This window comes from Hippocampus comes, unplaced genomic scaffold, assembly GCF_001891065.2.
Source record: "Hippocampus comes isolate QL1 unplaced genomic scaffold, H_comes_QL1_v1.1 scaffold295, whole genome shotgun sequence".
Lineage (NCBI taxonomy): Eukaryota > Metazoa > Chordata > Actinopteri > Syngnathiformes > Syngnathidae > Hippocampus > Hippocampus comes.
Window position 1 is genome coordinate 855,646 of NW_017804848.1, and position 10,397 is coordinate 866,042.

Consider the following 10,397-nt stretch of genomic DNA (forward strand, 5'->3'; position numbering starts at 1 on the left):
GCCCGCGTGGGCGTGGCGATGCCAGCGCAGGTCGTCGCTCTCGTGCGTCACGTAGCGCCGGTCCACGCGGCTCTCCAGGCTGCGCAGGTCCAGCCACATCTGGTAGTCCTGCGCATGGACACAAGTGCCGACCGCCTTCTGACGCGCTCGCTCGTGCAGTTTTCATCCAGTCGCACTCACTCCGATTTTTTTCTTTTCACGCATTCAGGAATTGATTTCTCCGCTCGCTCATTTTGTCAGCGCGTTTCTTCATTCATGTTTTCACTCACTCAGAGTTTGCCGGGCATTCGCTGAGCGACTCACTCATTTGGACACAGGTCCGATTTTCACTGGTTCATCCACTCCTATTTTGTCATCCATTCACCCCCCCCCCCCCATCAGTGGTCTGACCTGCAGCCAAGCGTGACTGAGTGTTTTGTCAACACTGTAGCGTTTCCTCATTTTCACCTGCAGAAGATTGTTGATCAGGTCGATGGCTGAAGAAGAAAAGGAAAAGGGGGGGGGGGCATTCAGACTGGGGTTACGGTGGGATGCGGGGGGGGGGTGGCCCCCAGTGAAGCCCCTCCAGCGCTTTATTTCATCTTCTAAAACATATTTCTCAATGATTTTCTCAGCCACCCAACGTATCAGTCGAGCCCCCGCGTAGCCTCGGTAGAGGAAAGAAAAAAAAAATCCGCAGAGAATGTGGAGGCCCCCCCCCCTCCCTCACTGCCCCCATTCCCTCCCTCCACCTGAGTGAGGGTCAGCAGAGGCTAATGAGCTAAGCTAACATGATGTTAACATTTCTTCAGGGGTCAGCGGTCTGAGCGGCTCCGGCAGCGCAGGCCCCCCGAGTTGGTGTGGGCGGGAGGTGGGGGCGCCATCGCTTGGCATTATGCACATGAATGCACCCCTGCTTTAATGAAGTGCCCCCAAAAGCTCCGCCCCCTGTGACCGCTCACATTTTTTCTGTCCCAATTGAAGCACTTCACTTATTTTTGTACTCAGCGTCACGTTCCAGGTTGACGTGGTAACCAAGTCGCGTTTTCGCTTTGGAACTTTTTGCAAGCGAACTTACTGACAAAACACAAGCACGCGCACACACACACACATGAACTCGCTTGCTCGCTAACTCCCCACCCATTTGCTCCCCCTCAAGAGGGCGGCGGGCGCGCCGGAGCCGTTTTCAGGCAGACCCTCAACCAGTCGCCAGCCAATTGCAGGGCAAAGACACTCACTCACGCAGCGACCCGTGCACAAAATCCCCTCAAGAGGGTGGCGGGCGCGCCGGAGCCGTTTTCGGGCAGACCCTCAACCGGTCGCCAGCCAATCGCAGGGAAAAAGACACTCACTCACGCAGCGACCCGTGCACAAAAATAAAAAAGGACATGTTCATTTTTTATTTTTTGTTGTGCCAGGTGACCCCGTTGATGCGGCGACGTCATCAGTCAGAAACGTTCGTTCAACGCAAGGGATGGAGCGCCACGGCGACGACGTCATCACCCGCCGGCCGTATCAATTTGCCTTCGTCTATTTTGGTCTTTTGGCGTGAGTCGCGTTTGTTGACGCGGCCTTGCTCACCGAACAAGCGCTTCCGACTTGAAGTGCTCGTGCAGCGCTCGCTTGCTGACTTTCTGTCGCCTTCTCGACATGAAAAGGACGGCGAGTAAGAGGAGTGGCCATGAGGCAAAGCCCAAGTCGGAAAAAAGTAGAAACTAACAATGAACTAAAGTCGAAAGAAAAAAAAAAGAATAGCCTAACAAACTAGTATAAGAAGTGAGAAAAGTTACAAACAACCCAACAAACTGAAAAGCTGGCTAGCTAGTTAGCCAACTAACATCTTCGACCGATCAACCGCCCACTAACACTCAGGCTGATACGAACAAAGAAAGGAACGACAAACACTCGCGACGAAACCAACTGAAGTCCAAACGGACTCAATTGACATCGAGGAAAGGAAGAAGAACATAACTTGACGACTTAGCAAGTCGTCGAGTGACTCGGTACGTAACCGGGGACCGGTGGACAAAAGCTGAACCCGAGCGGAGGTCGCCACGGCTGCCCAAACAAAACCAAAGCGAATCATCTCAGCGGGGAAGAGACGGCGGTCGAGATGGAGGCATGATCTTAATGGCCGTCGACAGGCGGCGTGAAATGGGCTAGCGCGCTAACGCCAGCGCCGGCGGATGTGAAAGTTGCTCATTAAAGCCAGCGGGAAGGAGGGCGGCTCACGTGAACGCAAAGTCTCACGGCTGACGCTTCCCTTCGCGTTTCCTTCCTTTTACGCTCCGCCGAGTCAACGTTCAGTCAGCTCCGTGTGATTAGCTTAGCATCTCGGCAACAAACAAAACCACCCCGGCCAGTCGCGATGTCAAAAGCTACATTCCATCACAGGCTGTCAAATTAGCCCGTTCAACATCTGGGGAAATACACTCAACCTGTCGCGGTCCCATCCGGTGTGCCCCAGGGGTCCGCGCTTCGCCCGCACTTCTTTTTGTCTGTTGCAATTTGAGACGTCTCAGCCCGTGTTTTTGCTCGCAAGTATTTGGAGAGCTGCGGGCCAGATCGGGGACTGCGTATGACGCAGGAAACCTGACGCACCCGCACTGGCTGCGGGAGATCGCGTGGCTGAGGGCCACCCAAATACCTTGCCAGGCTGCCAACAGTATGTTGCGTGTGCTACCAGGACAAGTGACATCCTGCTCCGGAAAAATTTAAGGAGGCGGACTGCAAATATCCGGCGCGGCGCGGCGCTCCCCAAAAAAAGAAACGGCATATTTGGGACAGCATTCAGACATCAACAGTCACAGAATCATCCATGCGTCCGTCCATTCTCAACAGCGCTTCATCCCGAACAGGCTCATGGGGGGGGTGGCGTTTCACTGCTGTAACGTTGACTCGTCGTCAAAGGTTTTTGGGGTCTCCGGTTGGATCGAAAGGGCGATCGTTTGCATACCTTCGGGAGAGACTTTTTTCCAGGGCTGCGGCGGGTACATGAAGGCGGCGTTCTGGATCTGATCGTTGATGTCTTCGTCTTCGTTAAACGGGAACGTTCCGCTGAGGCTGCGGATGGGGAAAGGCAACGCGGCGGCAAGGTTAGCCAACGTTCTACCTGGCTGGAGTTGCCGGGCCGGGGTGGGTTTTTTCCGGGTACTCCACACGTTCCAAAAACATGCGCGGCGGGCGATTTCGAGCGTCGCGTGAGCGTGAGCGCGAATGCTCGTTTGGCTCCGCGCGTGCCCTGCGATCGGCTGCCCACTTAAAAGAAAAACGTCGCAAATCGGGCCAAAGCCAGCCGTCGGCATCCGGCGCGTGCGTACCTGACGTAGACGATGACTCCGACCGACCACATGTCCAGCGAGCGGTTGTATCCCTTGTTTCGCAGCACCTCCGGCGCCAGGTACGCCGGCGTGCCCACCACCGAGCGGCGGAACGATTTCTCGCCGATGATGCGAGCGAAGCCAAAGTCGCACAGTTTCACCTGCGACCGCAATAAAAAAACAAAACAAAAGAAAATGCCATTGAGTCGCCGGCGTCTTCTCCCGATTGGCCAAGTGGGTTTATCACCTGCGGGAGAGGGTCGGCCGACGCCAGCAGGACGTTTTCGGGTTTCAGGTCACAGTGGACGATGTTCTTAAAGTGGAGATGACGCAGGGCCACCAGGATCTGAACGCCGACAGCCGAAGCGCCAAAGAAACGAGGCAAAAAACAATCAAAGGTCTCGTGAGAAAATAGCAAAGGAGCAAATTGCCTTCGAGGCAATCTCGGGGGCGAAGGAGCGCTCGGTGATCGATGACGGCGCGCGCAACAGACGCCCACCTCAGACGAACAAACCAAGCGAAATGCCAATTCACCCGCTTGTTCAAAACAAACTGACCCAAGACGGACAAACAAACGACGACTAAGTAGCGAAACACCCGAGAAACGAATTGAGTGAGCGATTGACCGACGAACGAACCAAGCAACTCCACAACCGAACCAACTAGCGAACCCATCCAACGAGCGACTGACTTAGCGAGGAAGTCGGTGACACTGAAGGCAAGCGTCAAACAAAATCAGCCGATGAAGAAACAATCTCCTGAAGCGAGCCACCGGCCCGGCCACCGGGTGGCGCCCCGTCCGGTCCGGAAAGGAAAAAGCGAGACGAGGTGGAGGGAGCGCGGCAACCTGCGTGACGAGGAACTTGGTGATGCGTTCGGGCAGGCGTCCTTTCTCGCTGGACAGGATCATCTCCAGCATGTCTCCGTGAAGCTTCTCCATCACCACAAAAACGCGCTCGGGAGTCTCAAACATGCAGTCCAGGTTGACCACGCCGGGGTGATGCAGGTTCTGCCACCAGAGGGAGAACGCAGGTCACTTCGGGGGGGGGGGGATTCCTGCCCGTTGTCATCTGTCATCATAGAAGCACAAGTGCGCGCGTGCGCCTGTGTGAGCGTGCGTGCGTACTTGCAAGATGGCCACCTCGTTTCTGAGCTGGCTCTCCTGTTTGGTGGGGAAGCGAAGCTTGTCGATGATCTTGATGGCCACATCGCGGCTCGACTTCCTGTGCTTCCCTGGCAACGCGCACACGCAAACAAGACACACGTTGATCCAAGTGGTGTGTGGGGAAGAAGAGTGCTTGGGAAAAAAAAAATGAAATCTGCTTCGACGATCGGAAAATCGCCTCGTCCGAGAACACCCTTTCCATCCCAAAACGATCAATCGCTGACAGCGCCGTTGCCTTTCACCTCCGTAGACGATTCCAAACTGTCCGGAGCCGAGAACTTCATCTGGAAAGATCTGATAAATCGAGTTGATGTCCTGAAACACACGGAGAGGCGGCGATGATTTGGAAGAGCCGCGCATCGATAACTGAAAAGCACAAAAGCGGTCAAGCTAAGACGTGTCAAAGAATCAAAATGAGCTTGAAGATTTCCGTTGTCGCCCTCGAAACTCAGTGCCAAAGGGAGGAGATACAATGAAAAGGCCCCAGAATTGAACCCTGTGGAACACCAAATCAAATCATCTGGATCCAGATTCGTTGAAGAAGGCTCTACTGCAAAAAAAAAAAAAGTATCTGCATCCACATTCTTTGATTTGGTGCACCTGCTTGATGACAAAAAACGGGAGTCAATTGAACTTTCGGTGTACGTTGTATGCATGCGTTCTTCTTGCTGCTTTATGCCGTGCGCATGAAATACTTTCAGATGTGCTGTCACATCAGTTGGTGCGCGTGTCTGCTGACAGGCTAATATCACACCTCGCTCAGGAGCATACAAAGCAGACAATATTACCGTCTCCCGGCTGTCTAATTGCCACGCGTCACCATGGCGACGCTCGCTCAGCCTCACTGAGTAATCACAATCATCTCCAGCCGCGCCATGTGGACCGAGTGACCGCTCACCTTGGGCCGTGTGTGAGCATCATCACACCCCCGCGCGCGGGTGTGCGTGTGTGTGCGTGTGTGTGTGTGTGTGTGTGTGTGTGTGCGCGTGTGTGTGCGTGTGTGTGTGTGTGTGTTCTCACCACATTCTCCTGGATGTGACGGTTGGAGACAGAAATACTGATGGAGATTTCCTCTGTGATCACACAAAGAAAAATGTATTGAGAAAATCCACAAGGCCCCCAAATCATCACATTTGGGCTCGGTGCTGCATCATTTTGCCGTGGCTTCTTGAAATTTCTTTTGTTGTTCTACTCGTGCTAGACAAGCCGACGAAATTCCAAAGTGTCTTTGTGGAGAGAAGGTTTGAAAAATCACACATGGAAAATATGAGACCGACTCGAGAGGAACCAGTTCGTTATTTTGTCATCGCTTGTCGGTCTAACGATGACATGAGATGTCGACCAAATTTCATGTTGTTAAGTCAAACAGACTTTGTGCTGAATTTGGTCAAATTTCGAGCTACTTCTGTTGGCTACGCGAGCCGTGGAATGACATCATAATAAAACAATAAGAACCAAAGCAGGTGGATCAAGTTGTTGGACAAAAAAAAAAAAAAAAGCTTTCCGTCCTATCGGCTGAAGCTGCGCGGCGCGAGGACGCTCCATCAGACGTGAGTCACCGCCACATTGACGTCAATCCAAGTGGAAAATATCCGCCAGGGTTTCGCGTGGGAGTCGGCGTCCGCGTGCGGCCCATCGGCGAGAGCGGTCGGCGTCGCCGTATTTGAAGCGGTGAGCGTGCGCGATGTACTCACGGTGCCCGTCGCCACGGCAACCGTGGGAGACGCCCGTGGAAACGGCGGGCATGAGGGCGTGCCGGATGGCCATCTCCCACACGCGGGCCACGTCCTGACCCGCGCCGCTCACCTGGGAGGAAGTGACATCATCAACGTCAGTCCCGGACGCTCTCACGGAGACGCGCTCACGGAGACGCGCTCACCGGGCACTTCATTCGGGACACCGAGGACACGGAGTCGTCCGGTTGGGATTCGGCCTTTACAAACTTGAGAACGTTCGCATTCTTCAAATAAGTCATCTGTTTTTTTTTTTGTTTTGTTTTGTTTTTTCAACATTTGGCACCAAAGCCACTTTGAGCAAGTCACATGAAATTTGGGAGACTTGTCCGTCATGAGTGGACCCACCAAAAAGTCTCCAAAAGCATTGTGCGATTCATCGTTTGAAAGGGCTGAAGCTTGATCGCCCCAAAATGTGACTTGGCATAAGGAGCCCGACAGCGACGCCCTGGCCAAAAGCCCTTTCGTCATGCGCGTGTCCCTGATGTTGTGACCGGCCAATGCGCCGTGAGCAGTTTCGTTGTTCTTGTTGTGTTGCGTCACCAGCACGTCGGCGCCCGTTCCGCCGCCGCCGCCGCCGCCGCCGCCGTGCGGGTCCTCGCCCACAAAGTAAACCAAGGCGGCCGTGGTGGCGATCTCGAAACAGTGGGCGTTGGCGCCGTCCGGGAGAAGCGAGAAAGTCCGAGCGGCCTCCAGCGACAAGATCTCCGACAGCGGAATCTCCTGAATCACATTCAAAACAAGTCAATTCATTTTGGGGTGACGAATACTCATGATGTCATTGTAACATTGTTTTTTGTTTTTTTACCTTATAATATTTACTTCCCGTTTCGTTTTGGTACAGTGTGATGCATTTACTGTCCAGGCGCCAGTAATGTCGCTTCCTCTGAAACGCAAGATGATGCCGATTGTTACGCAATGTCACTTCATCGGTATTTATTCGTGACAAATGTGCAGGTAACAAGTCCGAGATGACAATACGGCTTCGCGGCGAGGAACTATGACGATGTGAGTCGAGGCGCTTCGTTTCAACAAAAAAAAATAATAATGGCGCTTTGGCTCCATTTGGTGGCACCTTGGTGCCAAGCAACCACAAGGAAAGGGAGTTAAGGAGGGTTTTTGGGGGGAAAAGTAGTGCTTTGGCATGAATTGGGAAATCTTCCAAGTCGCTCCAGTTTTGAACGACGCCATCCATATGCCCCAAAAACTATGGTGAAGTCAGTCGGGTGCTTCATTTCGAATAAATTAGTGTTTTGGGGCCATTTTCGTGCCAAGGAACTATTTTGAGAGCTTCGTTCCGACAAGAGTAGTGCTTTGGTTCGATCTTGAGCCACGTTCATGCCAAAGAGATGTGTTGAGGAGCTCACTTTTGACCCAAATAGCGCTTTGGCACCAGCACGCGGCATCCTTCCGCCAAGGAAGCGCAGTATGTCAAAGTGCGTTGAGGAGCTTCGTTACGATGAAAGCGCTGCTTTGGCGCGGAGGCTCTCCATTTAAGGCAAAGTAGCGCTTTGGCGCCATCGGCCACCATCTTTCCAATTTTCTAAGGGAGGGCGGTCAATTACGCCCCGCAAGCGACACAGCGGGCAGGAATGCCGGGCGAGCTGCTAACAGCTGGGCGACGTGCGACGCTACACGCTTGTTGGACGCGACGCTCCATGCAAAGCGAGACGGCGGCGAGACGAGGTGGCGGGATTACCAGAGTGTCCTTGCTGGTGTAGTGGACCATCCAGCCTTCCTTCATCACGTTGCTGTTCTTCCTCTTGGTGTGTTTGACCGACTGAACGACTCTCATGAGCGGGATGTTGTTACTGGTTGACGGGCTGCAGGGGCGGCGGGACAAACGTTTGATTGACACGAAACGAAGAGCGGCGGACCTCAGGGCTCTGTAGCGAATGCTCTGACTTTGATGGACCCCAGGTCACATGGCTTCTTTGAAAGCCTCAAAGAGGCTCCAGACCGACTCGAAGGCACATTTTTCCATCGGAAATCGACACCCTCGTCATTGGCGAAAAGCGTCGCCCTAGCCTCGCACCGAAAACCCCGCCTTTTTTTTTTTTCTCATTCCAATTTGAGCTCCCAACCTGACCCAGCCTTCCTTCATCACGTTGCTGTTCTTCCTCTTGGTGTGTTTGACCGACTGAACGACTCTCATGAGCGGGATGTTGTTACTGGTTGACGGGCTGCAGGGGCGGCGGGACAAACGTTTGATTGACACGAAACGAAGAGCGGCGGACCTCAGGGCTCTGTAGCGAATGCTCTGACTTTGATGGACCCCAGGTCACATGGCTTCTTTGAAAGCCTCAAAGAGGCTCCAGACCGACTCGAAGGCACATTTTTCCATCGGAAATCGACACCCTCGTCATTGGCGAAAAGCGTCGCCCTAGCCTCGCACCGAAAACCCCGCCTTTTTTTTTTTTCTCATTCCAATTTGAGCTCCCAACCTGACAGGTGAAAGCTCATTTCAACCGCCCACTTTGAAACCCTCGAAGTGTTAAAACCACAAATGGGATTGAAAGCATCGCCGTGTCTCCAAACTCCAACTTGAAGACGGAACCCTCATTTGAATCCCGCATCAAGTTTCGATACCCTAACGTGATAGCCCGAATTTGGGACGGGAATGGAGAAGAGTTTTCCCATTCATCTCAATTCCGTTGATTTATTGATTGTCTTGTCACGACTTTTTGGGGGGGTTGTAGACGAGGATCCATTTTGTTCTGCGTCTTCATTGCATCTGTAAAGCTCCGTTTCGAAAAGCGACATGAAAACGTCATTCACGTTTGAACATCCGAGAAGGAGCCGGCCTTGAAAGCCCAATTCGGATCCCTGCTCGGGTCGCGGGTGTGCACCTGATGGCTCTGTTGGACTCGTCCCCATCCGGGTCTTGCAAGGCAAAGAGGCTCGAGACCGACTCGAAGGCACATTTTTCCATCGGAAATCGACACCCTCGTCATTGGCGAAAAGCGCAGCCCTAGCCTCGCACCGAAAACCCCGCCCTAATTTTTTTCTCATTCCAATTTGAGCTCCCAACCTGACAGGTGAAAGCTCATTTCAAACGCCCACTTTGAAACCCTCGAAATGTTAAAACCACAAATGGGATTTGAAAGCATCACCGTGTCTCCAAACTCCAACTTGAAGACAGAACCCTCATTTGAAACACTAACATGATAACCGAATTCGGGACGGGAATGGAGAAGAGTTTTCCCATTCATCTCAATTCCGTTTATTTATTGATTGTCTTGTCACGACTTTTTGGGGGGTTGTAGACGAGGATCCATTGGTCTTGCAAGTCTCCAGGGTCTCCGGGGCCCGCCTCTGTCGTCATGGCGATGGTCATGTCATCCGTCGCCACGGCCGCGTCGTCGACATCGTCCATCGGGCCGCCGCCGCCGCCGCCGCCCCTCTCCTGATCGTCAAGGCAACCGTCCGCCATGTTGCCATCTGACTCCGCCCCGGGACTGAGCAGCTCTGCGGGATCAAGTGTCCGAGTGGTAGTTTGTTTGCGCGTGTGCGCGCGCGCGCGTGCGTTCACCTCCGTTTCTGGAAACTTCTCCCAAGCAGTTGTTTGGAACTTTTGTCGCGCAACGCTTGTGACAGTTGAATCGACAGTCTGAACGAGAAGAATCACAGCAAGAGGGGACCGGTGAGCGAGTTACGAGCGACGATTCCCCCCCCCACCCCCGCGACGATGTCCTGCGCGTGCGTTACCTTTGCACTGCAGGCCTTGCCTGAAGAGTCCCTTGAGGAGTTTCTTGCAGTGGTGGCAGACGGTGGGCCGCGTGTACGAGTGGATGAGGAAGCTGTGAGGAACTTTCACCTTGGACAGCAGCAGCTTGTCCAACTGGATGGGCCGCCCCACGTACGACTGGCAGCTGGCGCGCCGCTCGCGACCCCAGCGCGCCTCCGACGGCGGCGACCACTTCTGCCAAAAGCCGAGACGAGCTTCGAAGCCGTCGCCTCCCTCGTTCTCGTTTGGAAAACCCCGAGGCGGCCTTCGAAGCCCAATTCGGAAGCCCTCGCGCTATCCCGGGCGGGGTCCGCAAAACTCATCCCCAAATTCATCCCCAAATTTTGAGACCCAAGTCGTGGGTGTCAACCAGGGGTGGGCGATTGCGGTGCCGTTGGGAAGCGCCTTCTTTCCATCCCTCCGCGTGCCCCGGGCTTGAAACCTGGCGAATTTCCAACCCCGCCCCCGAACCC

At 53.9% G+C, this 10,397-nt stretch overlaps 1 protein-coding gene across 1 annotated transcript in view; it reads right to left on the reverse strand.

Annotated features, from left to right (window-relative positions):
* The window catches only part of prkd1 (protein kinase D1), a 35,987-nt gene that overhangs the window by 566 nt on the left and 25,024 nt on the right, over positions 1 to 10,397 (reverse strand). Inside the window, exons 6-23 of the mRNA XM_019877418.1 lie at positions 9,906 to 10,119; positions 9,730 to 9,807; positions 9,488 to 9,665; positions 9,047 to 9,088; positions 8,292 to 8,380; positions 7,897 to 7,931; positions 7,006 to 7,083; positions 6,741 to 6,920; positions 6,159 to 6,270; positions 5,485 to 5,537; positions 4,707 to 4,779; positions 4,426 to 4,532; positions 4,147 to 4,308; positions 3,547 to 3,645; positions 3,300 to 3,460; positions 2,936 to 3,042; positions 391 to 476; positions 7 to 108 (exon numbers count right to left, since the gene is read on the reverse strand). Coding sequence (XP_019732977.1) covers positions 7 to 108; positions 391 to 476; positions 2,936 to 3,042; positions 3,300 to 3,460; positions 3,547 to 3,645; positions 4,147 to 4,308; positions 4,426 to 4,532; positions 4,707 to 4,779; positions 5,485 to 5,537; positions 6,159 to 6,270; positions 6,741 to 6,920; positions 7,006 to 7,083; positions 7,897 to 7,931; positions 8,292 to 8,380; positions 9,047 to 9,088; positions 9,488 to 9,665; positions 9,730 to 9,807; positions 9,906 to 10,119 — 1,956 coding nt within the window. The remainder of the gene's footprint in view (positions 1 to 6; positions 109 to 390; positions 477 to 2,935; positions 3,043 to 3,299; positions 3,461 to 3,546; positions 3,646 to 4,146; positions 4,309 to 4,425; positions 4,533 to 4,706; positions 4,780 to 5,484; positions 5,538 to 6,158; positions 6,271 to 6,740; positions 6,921 to 7,005; positions 7,084 to 7,896; positions 7,932 to 8,291; positions 8,381 to 9,046; positions 9,089 to 9,487; positions 9,666 to 9,729; positions 9,808 to 9,905; positions 10,120 to 10,397) is intronic.